Raw genomic sequence first — 20,232 nt, 5'->3', positions numbered from 1 at the left:
TTGAAACAGTAAAATTATTCCTGAAAATTAACATTTCTAATCAAGAACTTTTAGAAATTTTTTCTGCTGAAATTGAAAAACAAGACCTTAAGGTATTTCATACAAGATGTATAATTTCAAGCATTTGTTTTCTGTATTTTGTGTCCATCTTTTGAAATCATTAGAAACTTGCTATATTTGACATGGAGTAGACATCTTTAGAGCAAACATAAGATTTTGGAAAGCCCAGATTAAAAGATAAACCTATATTATATTGAAGTTTCTTCATTATTAGACTGGATTGCCACTGCCGACGCAGGACTGTTACTTTATGGATCTACCTGCATCAGACATTGTTGTCACTTATAGACTTTAACGATTTTTTGACTGTCCATTCTTTTACTGCCCTAATCTCTCCCCCCAATAGTGTGGGAATTAAATCACTTTCTGTTGTCCCCTCTTATTTCACTTTCTGTTCTCATCACAGCATTTGACTAGTTTGCTCCATATTTAACCTCTTGTTTAGAAACTCCTATCTTGAAGTGACTGAGATCTAGTCTCCTCTTCTCTTCGTTGAAGCTTTAGAACTGTTGCAAATGCTGCATGTTGAGGATTGGAAACTTGGCAAATCTGAGATTGGCACAAATACCAACATCATCCTGGAGATAATGGAACAGTGGTCATTTCACTGGATTAGTAATCCAGAGGACCCAGTGAATTTTCATGGATGTAGGTTCAAATCCCACCATGGCAATTTGTGAACCTGGATTTCAACGAATAACTTTAGAACTGAACGTCTAACTGAAACCTCTTAATCCTGAAACTACCATTGGTTGTCACTTTAAAGAAAATGTCCTGCAGAGAAGGATCGCCTTTATTTGGTCCAGCTTATATTTGACAAAAACTCCACAGCAACGTGGTTGACTCTTAATTGTCTTCTGGAATGGCCTTGTAAACCACTCCATGGGCAATGAACAATGCTCACATTCCACTAAAAAATAAAAAAAGTTAGTTTGAATTTTGGATTTATTGTGTAAATTCTATTGACTCTTCAAACAATCTTTGTTTCTTTTTAGATTACCGAAAGCCAGGTCTGTGGACAATCTTCCTTTGGCTTGTGACAGTGGGACTCCATTGACAAGAACATCCAGTGATCCAAACTTAAACCAACATTGTCAGGAAGGATGTCTCACTCCGGAGCCTAAAAACATACCGATGCTGGCTGTACATGATGGCTGTGGTGTGCCTGATGGCCCTGATGCACCTGATGTTCCTGAAAGTGGGGCTGCAACACCACATCCTGAGCAAGAAGTAGTTGGCTTAATACATCCAGTAGAAACAGCAGAGGAAGCTAGAGAAGAAAATCTATTTCATAACCTTCCTCTCCCTAAAGAGGAGGAAGAATTGGCCGAAAGCAGAAATCCGAATGAAAGGACAGAGTACTGCACAAACCTCAAACCATTAACTCACCTCAAAGACACTCAACAGCAGGAACCTTTACATCATCTTAGCATTAATGTAATAGCAAACAAAGAAACTGAAGAAAAAACACTTAAGGTTACTGCAAAGGATGAAGTAACTCTGGATAAACCAAAAGAATGTAGGGTTTGTGAAAATCTCCCAGGTCATGGTGAGCCATTTATATCAAACCCATCTGCAAAGACCATCTCGGGCACTAGTCAGTTATCAGGATATGAGAGTAATCCTGCTTTACAACCCTACCTCCACTCTGTGGCAGATGTGCTTAATATCAAGGAGAAAGTTTCAACTATGCAGAGCTCCACAGAAACTGTGACTGAGGACAGGGCAAAAACAGATGGTTTCTCTTTCCCTAAAGACTTGAACTTTGGGAAGAATGGTGTCCTGCTTGCAAATGGACTTCAAAATGTAGCAGAACAATGTAAGTTTGGGAGGACAGCAATAGAGAATGTGAGGACTACCAGAAAACACATTTGTCAGAGTCAGTTCAGTGACTTTTCATTATTAGCTTCCAACTGGGAAAGTGTACAGGGTTTGGTAAAATCTGCCTATGGCGGAGATACAAGTCACCGGAAAGCCAAACTGAATGGTTGTCATTATAAAAGACTAAATAATAAGCACCTGAGAGTGGGTTCTGCCATGAGTGGACACTACCTGCTTAAAGAAGAACAATTAGGAGCACTTAAAAGTCTCCGACAATCCCACCAGACCCATTCCAGCCTTTATTCATTAGGATCAAATGTAAAGACTTGTGGTTTTTTCACTCACTCCTCTCAATGGAGGCAGCTTCAACCAGTTGGACAAATTGCACCCACAACTTTGGAGATGTCACCGAGCTATGTAGATGATGATGGATTACCATTTCCCGTGGATGCTGTTCAACAAAGGTTACGACAAATTGAGGCAACTTACAAGCAGGAGGTAGAATTACTTCGTCGACAGGTTCATGAACTTCAGATGCGACTAGACAGTCAGCAGTACTGTGCATCCCCGGTGGAGCTGGATATTGACTACGGGGATGACTTTGTAAGTGAAGAGAGTCTTTTAACAACTTATGACAATTTCTGTTCAGGGTGACAAAAGAGCATGCCTTTATGTAACAACTTTAAATCCTCAAAGTCCCAAAGACTTCACTGCCTATAAAGTGTGGTGACTGTAATGTAGTGAAGTACAACAGCAATTAGCACACAGGCTAGCTTCATAAATGGCCATGATGTGAAATTCACCATGTCAGATGAAGGATGAATACTGGCAAGAAAGCTGAGAACTCTTCTGATCCCCTTTTTAAAAGTGCTGTGGGATCTTTTGCATTATAGAGGTCCAAAAGGTAGCAACTGTAATAATACAGCAGTCCCTGAAGTCTCCCCTTGACTTGCATGCTGAAATTTCTGGCCTCGCACTTAAATTTAGACCCCTTTACCTTGGGCAAGGGTTCCCACACTGGCCCATGGCTGATGTCTGACACTTAATGTATTAAATGCCAATATTAATTATTGTCTCAAAAGTTAAGCAGTTAAATCAATTTCTTTTTACTTTACCCCGTTGCTCTTATCTCAACTAAATTTTTTGACGTCTGCTGAAATGCTTTTCCAATTACATATTTGTCAAATTTTTCCAATGTAAGGTTGGACATGTTTCAAACCCACTTATTTTTGAGAGCACCTCAGTCATGTCTAACCTTGTTTATCCCAAAGCTTTTTTTTAAGAAACTGGATGGGAGGTATTAAGTCAAGAGAGTTTAGAAAGGGAATTTCAAAGTGTGAACATAATGTGGTTCAAGGGATAGGTACCGATACCAGGACGAAGAGAATCCATAAACATGGCCGGTTCAGAGGCATATTGAATCAAGGCTGTAACATGAATAAGCTGAAGTAGACTTTGACCATTTCTGCTACTCAACCAGATTGAAGATAATATGTATCTCAAATCCACCTTCCATGTTATTCCCTATCCCTTTAAACTCCTCATCCCAAAGTTATTGATTAAACTCGGTGATTGAGCATGCACAGCTCTCGGCTGAAGCTTCAGAACCCTTTGAGTAAAGAGACATGTCATCTCATAACCAAATAGCCAGCCCCTTATTCTAGGAATCTGACTCATGTTCTAGATATCCTAGCCAGGCCAAAGATTTTCTCACCATTTGATCTGCCAATCCCTTAATTTTATATGTTTCAATTAAATTATCTGTCATTCTTTTAAACTCCAGGAAATGCAAGCCTATTCTACTCATTGGCCCACTTGAGACAATCTTACATTGCAGGTACTAGTCCATCGAACCATTGTTGCACTCTGTCAGGGGAAGGTATTCCCTTCCTTGGCTATAGAGATCAAACTGCACACAGTATTCCAGACATGGCCCCACAAATGCCCTGTATAAGTGGAGTAAGTTATGTTTATTCTTGTATTGCAATTAATGTTGTAGAGACTGTGGTGGAGCTATACTGTCACCTGACTAGTAATCCAGATGCCCAGGCTAAGGCTATGAGCAGGTTATGAGTAAATGGGGCTGTTGCAATTTGGAATACAGGCAACAGATGTTAACTATTCTCACGATTACATTGGAGTAAGCAGTGACTTGTTCAAGACAGCATTTTGCACAGATGTTTAATACCTCTAAGAATGAATAAGTAAAATGATAGATCGGTGGATCAGATGTCATCAATGTAGATAAACAGCATAAAGGCATACTATTTAAAGATATTGCTAAGAAACAGAATGTGGAAAGGGAATAAAGGCCAAAGACATGTGATTGTAAGGTTACGGGAAAGACATTGCTAGAGATGCTCTGAGTACGATTATGAGATCAGTAAATGGCTCACTGAGATAGCTGGCAGAGGTGTGATTGACTGACTGTCCAAACCCACAAGAGATCAGTAGAAGTTAATAAATCACACTCATGAAGAGATGTAATTTGAGTCACACCCATGCATCATTGTCACTGTTAACAGTGAGCTATGGCCTGAATATTTTTCTCTTCCTGTTCTAAGTTACTTAAGTGACATACAGTGACAGCTAATTGTGATCTGGTAACCAAACACAGACTAAGGGCCTTCTAACCTATTTGGCTTGGCGCAACAGCAAGTTGGGACTTCTATCACTGAACAATTGAGAAGCCTACACTTCCATTTTATAACACTAGGAATGGAGTTAAGTGCCAGTGGATTTTGCAGTCTGTTTCTTGGGTGTAATGCTCCATGTTTTAGTGTGCAAATGCAATTCCTTTTCTTTCTCCTATAAGAACATTGTTAGTAGATTCCTTTAACTGTCAATTAGAAGTAGTCTTCTTATTCTGTTCAACATTTAGTGCGAGAGATAAAGTTGTAATCCAGAAACATTAAGCTACAGTTTGCTCATTGTAACCTAACTATATATAGAGTAGGATTAAACCATTTTCCATATAACAATGGGTATCACGTCCAATTATTTATACGAAGTAGCTACTTAAAGTCAAGTGTGTGTGTATAAATATGGGACCCCTGAAGAGCAGGGCACTTTCTTTGTTCTGCCTCCTCTCGTAATGTGTCTGCTTACAGCTTCCTCTCTGGCCAAATATAGCATCCCTTCATGAAAATTAGGTAAAATTCTGATCCAAAGTCTATAATTTCAACTTGGAATTCAAGTATTCAAGTACTCTTAAATCACTCCCACTGCAGGAAAATTATGTTAGACTCTCCAGTGATTTTCTTGCATTTCTTCAAGGTTGTTGTGATATCACAATAATAATTTGATTTTTTTTCAATTGAGGGGGATTGCAATCAGGATCCTGCTCTCTGACCTGACTTCTAGGTGCTGACCTCTAGAGGTTAGTTTGTGCCCTTAAGTGTACAATGAACTCTTCAGAGTGCTTATGCCCTTTTAAAATAATGTCTGCAATTTTCCCACAGACTTTTGTTTTTCTTGCTCTTACTCTGGTAACATCCCTCACATTAGCAGAAATCTCTTCTGGTTTGGGTACTGCTGAACAATCCCCAACATAGGTAAATGGGTCAGGTCCAGATGGGAGAGCAGAATTTCTAATTTACCAAAAACCTTTAATCTGTGTCCATAACTTTGTAAACAAAATGAATCTGTGGTGTCCACAGTGTGGAACTTGCTGCAACATGAAACATAACTAATGTGGATTTGGTAGTTTGTGTTGTTAAAGTTATCTGATTTTCTGTGTGTGTGTGTGTGTATATGTATATAACCAGTATGGGGTTTAATGTATATGGTATGAATAGTAGGGTTTGGTCCAGTGTAGGGATGTGTGTGTATATAAACAGTATGGGGTTTAATATGTATGGTATGAATAGTAGGGTTTGTACAGTGTAGGTTTTATGAATTTAGTTCACCACCTTTTGTTACTGATAATATGTGCTGTTATATGGTAAATGTTTCAACAACTCTGATTTGCAGACCTGCTTGAGAGAGTCAGATGACAGTGATATTGAGGAATCTCTGTCCGTTCACAGTGACGAGCAGCGCTCAGAAGCAAGTTGGGAGCCTGTCGATAGGAAGGAGACTGAGGTAAGAGCATAGGTTGTTTGTCATTCTTTGTACAACAGAACCATAAAATGGAGAACTCCAGTCAGGAAGCCATTCTTTTAAACCTTTGTGAAGAATTTGCATTTCTTTTTCATTTTGAGTTACATTGTGCAGATGTGAATTATTCAGTGCCTTGGACTTCAACAAAAGCCCCTCTGTCATCCGCTATCCTGCTGTAAAGGAAGCACATTCTCTGTTTCTCTTGTTTACCTGCCTTGCATTTCCCTGTGCCACTATGAGATTGAGGTTATATTAGCGCAGATTGAAGTTAATGGACAGAAAACAAATGTAGAAGTAGATGAGTTCTTTTTTGGGTTAGTAAACTATTACAAGGAGCACATCAAACAAATTAGTGGTCGAACTTCAACTGTTAGTGGTTTTATGAATTATTTGGATGAGTCATCAAAGTGTAATGGCTCGAAGTTTATTGACTATACAAAATTGCGTGAGAAAATAGACCAAGGGGAATGCAAAACTGAGCACCAGTGATAGGAAAAATAATGGAATAGTTTTAGTAAAATAGTTTCAGCAAACGTACTGGATTTGAAGGCAAACTAGAGAAGATTCAGTTGATCAATTCCTGTTATGGAGGGAATTTCTTATGAGGTCAGGATGAGTCTTGGGCTTATACCAAGTACCAAGAAGAAGAAATGGAGACCTATTGAAACATATAATATTCTTAGGGGGCTTGACAAAGTGCATCTGGAAAAATTGCTTTCCCTTGTGCGAAGCATCTATCACCAGTGGTCATAATTTGATTAAGGGATCATTCATTTAAGACATCTGAAAAATGATTTTATCAGAGGCTAGTGAATCTGTGAAATTCTTTACTGCAGCGAGCTGTCTGAACTGGGTCACTAAAATCTATCTCAGCCTTGTATGTTCTTAGTAAGAGAATTAAAGTTATGGGGGAAAAGGCTGAAAAATGGAGTTGAGGATTTTCAGATCAGCCAAGATCTCATTGATTGGTGGAGCAGATATGATGGGCTGGATCATCTATTTCAGGTCCTATGTCTTGTGGTCTTTTAGAGAGCATTGAATGTCATCAATAGTTAGCATGGATTTCAAAATGGTCATCTTATTTGACCAACTTGAGCTTTTTGAAGACATAACAGAAAGTACACATGGTAATAGTAGATGTAATAATATGAATTTTCAAAAGGCTTGCCAATGAGGTGTCCCATAATAAATTAACAAATAAGGTTAAAGATTGAGACAAATAGTGTAATAGTTTGCTTGCTAGCTAGATTCAAGACAAAAACAGAGTGGGAATGAAGGATAGTTATTCAACAGTGGCAGAAGATGAGCAATAATGTTCAACAAAGCTTGGGACTATTACTATTCACAATTTAGTTGAGTGATTTGGAATTAAAAGTACATTGGCAGGATCTTCCTAGCAGCAGTATTGAGGCTCAGATTGTTGCTGCCATTGGAAAATTTTCCCTACTCAACACTGCTGCACATTTCTCCCACTATCTTTCAACCCAACTTTCATGGAAGTGTGCAGTGTTGGAGGAGTCTGATGGAATTTGCATGTGCTCCCTTCCTACAACACTAACTGATGAAATGTTTTAAAGTCCCGTCTTAATATTAGTGAGGGAGTGAATCGATAGGTTGGTGAGGTAGATAAGGGGGTTGGAGAGTGAGCAGGTTGGTTGTGTTCAGTTAAGGAGAGTGGCCTGGTGGTTCGTGGATTTCAGACAAGGCAGTTGAGTTGGGGTATAATCGAGTCTGGTCAGAAGTTGGTTGGATGGTCAGTGGAAGGGCGTTATGTAGTTAGCCAGATATTGAAATAGGATATAATTTATTTTGGGTAAGTACCCAAGTGAGTACAAGGAACTGACCAAAACCAGTCTGTCCTTAAGAGTTTGTGCAGTTCCCACTTAAAAGTGCACATGTTATGACTTCTGTAGGGTCCTTGTGTGAATCTCAAGTGTCGTGTCTTCTGATTTAGGCTTATTGTCACACAGAATAAATTATAACTTTGCAAGTCGCCACTTATGGCACCATTCTTGGGTACCAAGGTACAGAATCTTGGTACACAGCAGGAAAATGAAGAAACTTAAGTTTAAAAAGTTGAACATGACAGTCCTTTTTTTCTAAAAAGTAGAAAGAGAGTTAACAGTTCAACACCACAGTCCATAAGGGCCTGGTTATTGGGGCTCACACTCCTTACATGGGCTGAACCTCACTCCTGCCCTGGGCTGTCTGCTCTTGTCACCTTGCAGACTGTTCCTGCTCCTGTTATTGCCTCAGGCTGCCTGCTGTCATTCTCATCACTGGCTGCCTTAGTCTGCTTACTCCTCTTGCCGCCAGCCTCCTTGGGCTCCTTGTAGAGATCAAGGCCCGCTGTCTAATTTATGGGTGATATCAAACTGGGTGGGAGTTGCACAATCCTGAGGAGGACTCCAGTTGGTTAAGGAAGACATGAGTAAATTCCAGAGTGGGTTCATAATTGGTAAATTATTAGTGGTTAAATGTAATGATGCACATTTTGGGTGGGCAATACAAGGTGCCACTATTGGTTCAAGTCTAGGTGGAGGTTCTTGAGGTACAAATATATCAATTACAAAAAAATTGCATTGTGTTAGCAATGTCATAAACAAAAGCAAACAAAGAGCTAGATTTTATTTCTACACAGGCAGAATTAGAAAGTAGGAAATATAAATCTGTGTCTCATCTTGTTGAGATGACAGTTGGAGAACTGTATGCAGTTCTACTTGCCTTAAAACAAAGGGTATAGAGGTAGGGGCGAGAATGTGTAGAACATTTTGAGGATGATACCAGAAATGCCTGAGTATAAACAGGGATGGTTTTCTTCTCTCTTGGAAAAAGAAGGCTGAGAGATGACTTCCGAGACGTCTTTACATTGTGAAAACCATGGTCTCCTTGGTGCAAGAGGCTCAAGGAGCTGAATGGTCTACTGTACCTGTGTTTTAGTAGAGTAAACACCTGTTGAAACAGACTTAGAAGATGCACTTAAGGGAAATTAGGCAAGTATATGAAAGCGAACTGAAAAGATGGCTGTGCTGATAGATTTATGAGACGATGAGAGGAGCTTGTGGCACACAAGACTAGTTGTGCCGAGTGGCTGGTTACTATGCCGTGTATCCTGTGTAATTCTATGCAAGGCAGCTGCAGAGAAATAAACATCGATTAAATGAGACCAGGCAGACGCTATATAGTCGGAATTATCAGCCTTTGGGGGAGAAAAAAGAAAAAAATGGTAATATTTAAATAATAAATAAAGTCTTTGTATTCAGAGCAATGGGGGTTTCCTTGTATGAATTATCAATGTGCAGTCAATGTACAGATTGGAAAGCAAGTGATATGTTTGACTTTTAAAATAAAAGATTTTGATATAAAGGAAAGGCCTTTCTAGAGTTATCTAGGATCTTCATAAAATCACACATGGAGCATTTTGTACAGTTTTCATCTCCTTTTGATAGCAAAAGGATCAACTACATTTACAAGTCAGCATAATTACTGAGACCTTCAGGAGCTGAACAGAATATATTTGTTCCCTATCAAGGCTAGTGTGGAACTCCTTTGGATGCTGAAATTTTTCCCAAAATAATCTGTAACATCATCGTATTGTAAGTAGCTGGACTGTATCAGAGCCATTTGCTTACACAATACTTTACAAGATAAATATAAGCAAAGTTTTCCCTGGTTAGACTGTGAGGAGTACAGATCGCGATCTCAGAATAAAGGGTCATTAGTTAGAAACTGAGGCAGATTGCAAATTTTTAAAATTCTCTCACCCAGAAAGTTGTAGATGTGTAGTTGTTGAGATTTTTCAAGACAGTGATAGATTTTTGGTTGCTAAGAGAATAAAGGGATCATGTGGGAAAACTGAGTTGAGGTACATCAGCTATGATCTCCCTGAATGGTGGCACAGGTTTGACAGATCACAGAGCATTCATGTTTCTATTCCTTAAATTACCCCACACTTTCCTTCCACTCTCCATTGCCTGCTCCTTATACCTAATCTTCCCTTTCCTCTGATACCTTGCACTAACTCTCTCCCAGTTTCCCACTAGTGCTTCCTCCACAATTTTCCCCTGACCAGGAGCAGTCTGAGATTCGGAACTCTCCAATTCCAATAACAATCAGTACTTACTGAAATTGTTTACAAAAATTAAAGATTAAGCTTAGGAAAATCTAAATACATCTGTAATAATTGTGTGGCATAAGTTTCCAGGAAAGGCAACAAAATCAAGTATAGATGGGTATGTGTTGGTCCAAAAAAACCATTACAGTTCATTTGCAAAAAGATGAGGAATTGTCAGTTTTTCTTTGTGCTAACCTCTCTTGCTAACAGGTCATGTCTTCAGTTCTTAAGCACAGTTATAGTCTAACAAAATATAGAAAATTTTCCAAAATCTGTAGTTTAATATATATTAACAGTGGTTAACATGGATATTGGTTATTGGATGTTTGTGTACATCTTAGAGAAGAATTTTTTTTTCAAATTGATTTATTTATTGCAGGTGACACGATGGGTCCCTGACCATATGGCATCGCACTGTTTTAACTGTGACTCAGAATTCTGGTTAGCCAAAAGGAGACACCATTGCAGGTAAGGTACAAAGATTTGGCGTCCATACTAAGAAATGTGTGGAAAAACCTGAAAGTGATTTGGCTTGGTACTTTCGTTCACTATGTCACCTTCTGCATGCTAGAGGTTAGCGATTTGGGGTTTATTGTCAAAGTAGGTTTGACTAGTTGCTGTAGTGCAGCTTGTACATAATGCACAGTGTTGTTGTGGGGGGAGTGAAAGCTTAAGTGAGAATTATTCTTTATTGTTTATTTTTGTTTGTTCATTATTGGGATCTGGATGATGTTGGCAAGGCCAGCATTTATGCCCACCCATCTGAGTTACTTGAGGTTTTTTCATAAGGATATTAAGAGTCAGCCACATTGCTGTGGATCTGGAGCCTCATGTAGGCCAGACCAGGTAAGGACAACCAATTTCTTTTCTTAAAGGACATTAGTGAACCAGGTGGATATTTATGACAATTAATAAAGGTTAATTCCAGATTCTTATTGAATTCAGATTTCATCGTCTGCTGTCATGAACTTCGGTCTTGTGTCCCCAGAGCACTGGTCTGGGACTTTGGTTTACTAGTCCAGTAGCATCACCATTACAACATTGCCTCCTTGTACAATAGGGTACTGATTAAGCAGGCTGCCTTGTTCAGGATTTTGTTAGGCCTCTAAAGTGCCATTGGAGTCATACTTTTTTAGGCAAGTGCAGTGTTCACTTCTGCTCGTGCACTATATTTAATGGACAAGCTCTGGGGAGTTAGCAGGTGAGTTACTCACTGCAGAATGCCAGGCTGCTCTTGTAAGCACAGTATTATATGTCTGTACCAGATATGTTGAAGTCTGGGACCCATGAACTTGAAGTGATGAAAATTAGTCTACTGCGGAGGAGTGGCTGTGATTTGAGAATTTACATCGAGGAAACGGTTAAGGGCTTTCAGGAGATCAATGAAACTAAAGGGGAAATGGAATAGCCTGGAGATTTAATTTACTGAGGATTGAGTCACTCATTGTAGAGACTGAAAGTGGAAAGTAGTTAAGATGCCTTAGTGAGAAATTTGAAGTAAGTTTGGGCCTGTAGATTGTGGGAATTTTAAATTAAGGCAATGAGGTTAAAGGAATACAAAATGTTCAAAGGGCCAGAGGATGATCTGGTAAAGTGGTTGACCTTACATCACCAGTTTGGTTAGGGCAAGTAAGTATAGCCAGGCTTTTTTAATGGACAAGGTGTCAAGACCGGTCTAGTTATCCATAAGAAGGTAAACTATGTATTCAGTAAATGGAATGGAACAAACTCAGTGAGATATATCTCCAGCAACAACTGATACTTACCCTAGTGTCTGTAATCTAATAAATATACCATGTGGCTTCTCAGAAGTATTAAGAAGCAAAATTGAACTCCAAGCCATACAAGGTAGGATTAGGCAAATGGCCAAATGCTTGTTCAAGTAGACAGGCTTTAAAGGATATCTGAAAGGAGAGAAGCTCAGAAATTTGGGGAAATAATACCAAATCTTCAGGCTGAGGCAACTGAAGGCACAATGGTGGAGAAACTAAAACCAGTCTTTTGAAGAGGTCAGAATTACATGAATGCTGGTACTTAAGAGATTACTGGGCTGGAGGAGATTAGAGATCTGGACAGGTAAAGTCATAGAAGAACAAGAAAGCAAGGATGCAAGTTTAAAATTGATTATTTGCTGAACTGCGATCAGTGTAAGTCTGAAAGTAATTGGGTGCTGAGTGAGCAAGACTTGGCACAAGTAAGGATATAGTCTGTAGAGTTTTGAGCGGTAGAATGTAGAAGGCTAGCTGCAACAGTCAAGTCAAGGTAAAACAGCATAAGTAAGGGTTTTATCAGGAGAAGCAGCAGTTGAGTGATCAATCAGTGCTGATGGTCCCTTCAGTATTGTCTCAACACTAGCCCTCTCCACAATTTCCACTACTCAATCCCAAAAAACTGATGACACAATATATAATTCAACACTTAACTAACAGTCACTAAATGTCACTACATTAAATTAATTTAAAAATGGGGTCTGCCATCCAGTCAAAATAGCATTGCTGCTTTTATTGTTCTACTGGAGAAAAACTTTGTGTCTGTTTTGAGGAATGTGAATTTAACATTGTATTTTGTTGGTTTACACTCTGGGATTTATTTTTTGCCTGATTCTGGTATTAGTTTTGTTTAAAGCTAATAGATTTGGTTTGGAAGGAAAAATAAACTGGCTTCCTTCTACTGACTATTACTAGCCAGGGATGAAAAGTACATGTGTATTGGGCAAAACTAATATTATGCTCAGTCGCTGCTATCAAATGTCATATTGTCATTTTTAAAGAATACAGAATATTAATAGGCCTTTCATCTCCCTGTAGGTATCTTCAAGAGATGGCAGAGAATAGGATTTAAGTGTAAAATGCAATTCTAACAGTCCCATTTCCCTCAGTGATTTACTTAATGTATTGTGTTTATTTCTAGGAACTGTGGGAATGTGTTTTGTGCCAACTGCTGCCACCTGAAACTACCCATTCCAGATCAACAGTTATATGATCCTGTCTTGGTTTGTATCTCCTGCTATGATCAGATTCAAGCGTGCCGCACCCGGGAGATAATGAATCAGCAACTGAAGAAACCCATAGCTACCGCATCCAGTTAAAGTGGCACTCTGCCTTCCCCAACTTGTGCCGTGAAGCTTCTGTTATCCTGGAAACTTGACACTTGAAGGTTAGCTGGGTTCCACAAAAAAAAGCAAATCCCAGCTGGAGAGGTGTTTGAAAGATTTTAAAGTACTGATACGAAAATGCTGCTACAACGAGCTTTTTGACCTGTGCACTATGAACTTTGGGGTGGGAGGGGAAGGGTAGGAGGGGAGAGAGTAGGAAAATAACCAAAATGTTAATAGAAAAGAAACAAATTCATCTCTAACTGATGAGCTACTTAGATTTGAAAAGAAATTCTATTCCTGTGTAAAGAGCTTCTGAGATATAAAATGGAGACTATGTGGTGACCTGTCTCTCAATTGCTTGACCAACCATTACAAGAATGAGCAGTTTCTGTGCCTCAGTAAAGAATGTGATAGCAGTAGAATTGTGTAAAATCTATTTGTACAATGCAAGCTATAGGGCCTCTTAATTCTAACTACTTTGCAACCTACATTAGTGGTTGTAAAGAGAATGTTTGAGGAACTGTAGGAATTGCTTGTTTAATTCACACAGGCAACTTAAATTTTATTTCTTGAATTCTCCTGAGATACGTATGATGTTGATTCTGAAATATGCTTCTGAAAAACAATTCTCTAATTTGTTTTCACCTAATCTTTTTAAACTTTTGATGGAAAATGGGAATGTATGTGTGTAATCTGTATGATGTCGGGGAGGAGCAGGTTTGTTTAGTGGGAGGATTCCACAGTATTATCACTCCCGTTAGCCAAGATGTCCTCCTTCAGTTTAAATCTTGCAATTTTCTTTTTCTCTCTTCCTCCCCTTTTCCTTACCAAAAATAATTACGAACAGGAAAAAGCCATTAGACCCTAAAAGCTTGCCCTTTTCTATTTCACAGACCAGCTACACTATCTATTGTGCTTTCATCATACCTCTGCCTTCATATAATTGTTTTCTGTCCACTTATGCTGTCTATTTCAATGTCTTTACCTGGTATTAATTACGGTTGATGACTGGATGAAAATATTTAGCCCAGCATTTTCATTAATGACTCTTCTATAATATGTAAATTCTACATGGACAGATCCAACTATACATCTCAAGTAAGTTAAAATATGCGATTATAGGAGTTTGATTGAAGAAGATGATGAGTCTGTTTTCTTATCCTATCTATCACTTCTCCGAGCTTTCCTTTACGGGCCTCTGTTCTTATTTTCCTTTCCTTCCTTACGATGCACTTGCAGGGTCCAGGATAGAGAAGCTTTTCTGTCACATTGAAGTGTGTATCTTTTGGCTATGGCCTGAAGTGGCATGAGGACAACCTTGTGCTGGAGATGACTGTTGTGGTGGTCTGCACATGGTTCACCATGGACTATCACAACAGGATGACTTCATATAAGGAACTTTGCAAGCCTGGTAATCTGCAGATCCTCAAATTGTTTCCTTCCACATTCTCAGAAATTGATAGGCATAACAATGATTTTAAAAGCACATTTTTGAAACACTACTCATTGATTGAGGATTTATGATTGACACCTTTGTTAGCCCACATTGAAATGGAAGTATTTTGGGAGTCTTCATCGGACTGACGAGAGTCCTTGAACAATTTCTTTTACTTTCTTTTCTAGACCTTAAATGGTAATCCTTGCTAATTGTTTAACAGACTGCATTTATTTCTTTCCATTTCCCAAATTTGATGAATTTCACAGGCTCGGATTAAACTGGCTAGGAAGGAATCTTGCTGCTGATAATAAATGTCTGTGGCAGATTGAATTCTCTCATTTTCTATTCATTTATTAGGCACTGAGAGTTGACTTAATGCAGTTGGAGGTGTCCTAAAACTTGTAATGGGCAGCCTTTGTGGTGCAGAGGTGGTGTACCTACCTCTGAGCCAGGAATCCCAGGTTCAAGTCCCACTGTTTCAGAGTTGTGTAATAACAGGTTGATTTGAAGAATATAAAGTTTGTAATAAAACTAAAACAAAACTGACAAAGCACGTCTTGTGTTTTGTCACCGTAAACATATATTTGTTATTGAGAGTGCACTGAAGAGATCAGACTTTTCCAACCTGGAGGTAGTGGCGTAGTTTTAGTTAACACTTGTACACACTGGAAATTCATGGAGGGAGTTGTCTTTTGCCCGCATAGTTGACTTTTTAAGATCAAGCCATGACCAATGGGCTGGAAACATTGAAAAAATGCCATTGTTCTGGTTTTCCAACATGCTACTGCTTCCTTTATTCTTTCCACGAACTGTAAGGAAGTGAAATTGGAAACCCGTGTAACAGAAATGGAAATTTGTTTAAATTTGTTAAATGGGCAGTTGAATGATTTTGGTGAATAGCTTCCCTTTCCCAACTGGATCAGTCCATCCTTACAACTCCAAATAGCAAGTTGAAGAAGATGAGAGTACAGTAGAAGGGGCTTCCTCCAGTGTATCGAACAGGTTGTAAGGGTTAATTGTTTGTACTCAACAGTTGTAGGTAAAGTCATACACATGTACCGCACAGAAACCGACTTTTTGGCCCAACTCGTCCATGCTGACCGGATATCCTAAATTAATCCAGGCCTGTTTGCTGACATTTGATCCTTTAAACCCTTCCTATTGATATACCCATCTAGATGCCTCTTTAAATGTAATTGTAGCACTCTCCACTACTTCCTCTGGCAGCTCATTCCATACATGCACTATCCTCTGCATCAAAAAGTTGTCCCTTAGATCCCTTTTACATCTTCCCCCCCCAACACCCTAAACCTATGCCCTCTAATTCTGGACCCACACAGCCCAGGGAAAGGATCTTGTCTATTATCCCTATCTATGCCCCTCATGATTTTATAAACCTCTATAAGGTCACCCCTTACCCTCCGACACTCCAGGGAAAGCAGCCTCAGCCTATTCAGCCTCCAATCCTGGTAACTTCCTTATAAATATTTTAAGAACCCTTTCAAGTTTCACAACATCCTTCCATTAGGAGGGAGACCAGAATTGCACACAGCATTCCAAAAGTGGCCTAACCAATGACCTGTACAACTGCAACATGGCCTCCCAACTTCCCAACTCCTATACTCAGTGCGCTCACCAATAGAAGAAACCATACCAAACACCTTCACTAACCTATCTACCTGCGACTCCACTTTCAAGGAACTATGAAACTGCACTCCAACGTCTTTTTTTTTTCAGCAACACTCCCTAGGACCTTACCATTTAAGTGTATAAGTCCTGCCCTGATTTGCCTTTCCAAAATGCAGCACCTCCCATGTATCTAAATTAAACACCATCTGCCACTCCTTGGTCCGTCTGATCAAGATCCCGTTGTAATCTGAGGTAACATTCTTTGCTGTCCACTGCACCTCCAATTTTGGTATCATCTATAAATTTAATAACTGTACCTCCTATGGTCACATCCAAATCATTTATATACAACGAAAGCAGTGGACCCAGCACCAATCCTCGTGGCACACCACTGGTCACAGGCTTCCAGTCTGAAAAGCAACATTCCATCATTACCCTCTGTCTTCTACCTTCGAGCCAGTTTTGTATCCAAATGGCTAGTTCTCCCTTTATTCTGTGATCTAACCTGTTAGCCAGTATACCATTAGGAACCCTGTCAAATGCCTTAGTGAAGTCCATGTAGATTACATCCACAACTCTGCCTTCATCAATCTTCATTACTTCAAAAAAACTCAAGTTAGTGAGACATGATTTTCCATCCACAAAGCCATGTTGACTATCCCCAATCAGTCCTGTCCTTTCCTTTCCAAATACATGCAAATCCTGTCCCTCAGGATTCCCTCCAATAACTTGCCCATCACCGATGTCAAGCTCACTGGTCTATAGTTCCCTGGCTTTTCCTTATAACCTATCTTAAATAGTGGCACCACGTTAGCCAACCTCCAGTCTGCCGGCACCTCACCTATGACTATCAATGATACAAATATCTCAGAAGGGGCCCAGCAATCACTTCCCTAGCTTTCCACAGAGTTCTAGGGTACACCTAATCAGGTCCTGGGGACATATCCACCCTTATGTTTTAAGACATTTAGCACCTATAATATGGGCATTTTCAAGATGTCACCATCTATTTCCCCACATTCTTTTAGTTGTGGCCAGTCTCGGAGGCAGCAGTGTAAAACACTGTTTAAAAAATGCTAATACTACATATGTGGAGATTGCCATTTCTCAGGAGGAATTTTACAAACTTTCCACCAAGCTTCAGCTGCACTATGCTGAAAAACTTCATAACAGCACAAAAACAGCCTTTGCAGCCTCCACTGTCCAGCTTTTCCACTGCAGCTACAGGACTCAGTTGCAGCATCAACAGAAGCACCATCTACCTGCCTTCTCAACTGCATTTAACTCTACAGGAAAAAGGGACTAGCATGATGCAGCTGGGAGTAGTCAAGACCACAACAGAATGTCTTTAGGCAGAAGCTCATCTACTATTCCAGATGTGCCACCTCCTCCGGCTTTCATTATGGATGGGAGCTGCATCCTCAAGACAGTAGGTCGATTTACCAGTGAATCTGCAGGCAGCTGTTACCTGTGCTGAAAAAGTGCATGCACTGGAAACCAACTTTCTAAAATATCTTCCAACCAACCATTAACCTCTGCCTCTCACTAATTTAAGTGCTATCTTGATATGAGGAAATAAGACAGTCTGAGGTGAGTGATGTAATGAAAGGGGTCAAGTGATGGGATAAGGGAAAATTTTGAACGAATGGCATTGGACTGGTACTTCAACATGCTCCTGTTCTTTCTGTCTTTCTCAAGGTGAGTAGGTGAGTTTGTGGAGAGCAACCATTTGTGAGGAGCAGTTGAGGACTGTTTGAGAGGTGGCAGTGAAATATAAGTATGTATGAAGTACCTAAAGAGTGAAATTACTCAGATTTGTTGATCTGAGGCATGTTGTGCAGGTCAGAGTTATCCTTCATAACATTTGGAGAGCTCACCTCACTGCCGGCCCTCGCCTCCCTCATCTGGAATTGCAGATCGGAGTACGACTGTTAAGGACCAGCTTCCCCTAATTTCCTTTTTGTTATAACCGCGGGTGAAAGTGTGCGCTGTCACTCTAATCTGACTATTGCATGAGGTCACAATATTAAAGGCACTTTTTTTTTAGTTGCAGATTAATCAACTAGGATTCTTAATAAACAAAATTATTGGTTCAGGCACAATTTGTGTGTTTCTATGTTTTATGAGGAGTCGGTCATTCAGTCCGTATTGAATGGCGGAGCAGACATCATGATCTTGGTGGATCATTTGTCTCAATGCCATATTCCCACTTTCTCCCCATACCTCCTTATGCCGTCAAAATCTGAAAACATGTGAATATCCTTTTTGAATATATTCTATGACTTGGCCTCCACAGCCTTTTAAAGTAGAGAATTCCAGAGGTTCACTACCCTTTGAACGAAGAAATGTTTCCTCAGGTACAAGTGACAATTAATTTAGATTAATCTGAATCTAAATACCCTGAGAATGTGACCCCTGGTTCTTGGCTGGGAAAGTATCATATAATCAAAGTAAAACTTGTCAACTGAGGTGCAATAAATCCTAGCATACACGGTCAGTAATTTAAAAATATAAATGCTTATCCCTTCAAATATCCCTAAAACACAAATGTGCCTCTTCTGGAAAAGAAAACATATTTCTTTGCAGAGATTGGCAAAAACAAAATATTTTCAGGCAAAAGGATAAAAGTGTAGGATGTACCATAGCCTGATGCTTTGATGTTCAGACAAGTGTCGTCAAGTCACTCGTCATGCACAGTTGTAACTGAAGTCTCACAGACACTGCTCAGGTAATATATCATGGTGTTCTTGCAATCTTTCTTTTGAAAGAACAAGTAGGGTTCATTCTGAACTCAACAAGACTGTTTACTTCTTGAAAATGCAAGATATTATATTGACAGATGGTTCTTGGTAAACTTAGTCCCAGATCAGCTTCTCTTTAGCAAACGTTCCTCAAACTCAATAGGCTTTCCTCCAACTTTGTTTGTCCTTAGGCATCTCTCTAACTAGCAGGCTCTCTTATTCAATCAGTTAAATAAGAACCTCTTAAAACCTGTCACTATTCAAAAACAGTCCCAGCAGGGATGTGCAGAAAAACAAGCACTTACCAAACTCATGTGATTTACAGGGCATTTTTTAAAAGTAAAAATCTAAGTCCGCAGTGAGCTTCCAATTTTAAAAAAATAACTGCTCCAAATATTTTCACAAAACTTGAAATAAATCAATTTCCCATAGTCTTTCAAAACTTCAGTTCTCCAAGAAATACTGTATACAACGTGTGGAAATTGTAGCATTAGGAAAATAGATCAAGCTTCTTAAAAATGTGTTCTCCTTGAGCAGAAAGTACTCCTGATGAAATGTTTACGTCATCACTTCCACTCTTTCTACTTTGTAAGGATGATCAGAAGTGGTGTTTTAGTGTTTGTCATAGGTAAGGAAAACCGAAAACCAAAAACCACCTTTTCATTTAGATTTCTGACTCAAGATCATCTCACTGCTCCAGCCAAAGACAATATGGTTCTGCTCCCAATGTTTCAGTGACACTTAGCCATCAAGACAAGGAATGCCAATGTAATTGCCGTTAAATCTCAACAGAGTGGACATAAACAAACATTTTTCTCCAATTTGGAATCTAGTACAAGTGTGTGAATTCTTAAAATCAAAACTCATCTATCTTGGAGTGAAATCAAAAGAAATCCATGAAATGAGTGCAACACAAATTATGTCCCCTGCACACTGATCCTCCAGCCATTTATCATCATTTGTTTTCCCTGGTCAATCTATTTATTGAACACACAGGAGAGAACCCGCCATGTGATCGGACTTCAGCATTATCTCTGATCTATTTCAAGAGAAAGCCATTCTCTGACCAGTTCCAACGTGTTTAGCTTTTTTTCCCAGGCAATGTGAAGTAATTTGTGTGCGGATTTGATGACTGCCCCTGTATATTTTGAGTACTGTCACTTACAGGTACCAACTCTGTTTAAACAGAATTTGCACCATCCAAAGTCCAGCCCATTGTTTTCGGTGAGCA

At 39.4% G+C, this 20,232-nt stretch overlaps 1 protein-coding gene across 5 annotated transcripts in view; it reads left to right on the top strand.

Annotated features, from left to right (window-relative positions):
• The window catches only part of mtmr4 (myotubularin related protein 4), a 132,251-nt gene extending 117,290 nt beyond the window's left edge, over positions 1-14,961 (top strand). For all 5 annotated transcript variants that reach the window (XM_072589503.1, XM_072589504.1, XM_072589502.1 and 2 more), the window contains 4 exons: positions 1,056-2,484; positions 5,854-5,964; positions 10,476-10,564; positions 13,007-14,961. In XM_072589503.1, the coding sequence (XP_072445604.1) occupies positions 1,056-2,484; positions 5,854-5,964; positions 10,476-10,564; positions 13,007-13,184 (1,807 nt within the window). In that variant the 3' untranslated portion in view covers positions 13,185-14,961. The remainder of the gene's footprint in view (positions 1-1,055; positions 2,485-5,853; positions 5,965-10,475; positions 10,565-13,006) is intronic.
• The last annotated feature ends 5,271 nt before the right edge of the window (positions 14,962-20,232 follow it).

This window comes from Chiloscyllium punctatum, chromosome 19, assembly GCF_047496795.1.
Source record: "Chiloscyllium punctatum isolate Juve2018m chromosome 19, sChiPun1.3, whole genome shotgun sequence".
NCBI lineage: Eukaryota > Metazoa > Chordata > Chondrichthyes > Orectolobiformes > Hemiscylliidae > Chiloscyllium > Chiloscyllium punctatum.
The sequence above is the reverse complement of the archived record's forward strand: the minus strand, read 5'-3'. Positions and strand labels throughout refer to the sequence as shown.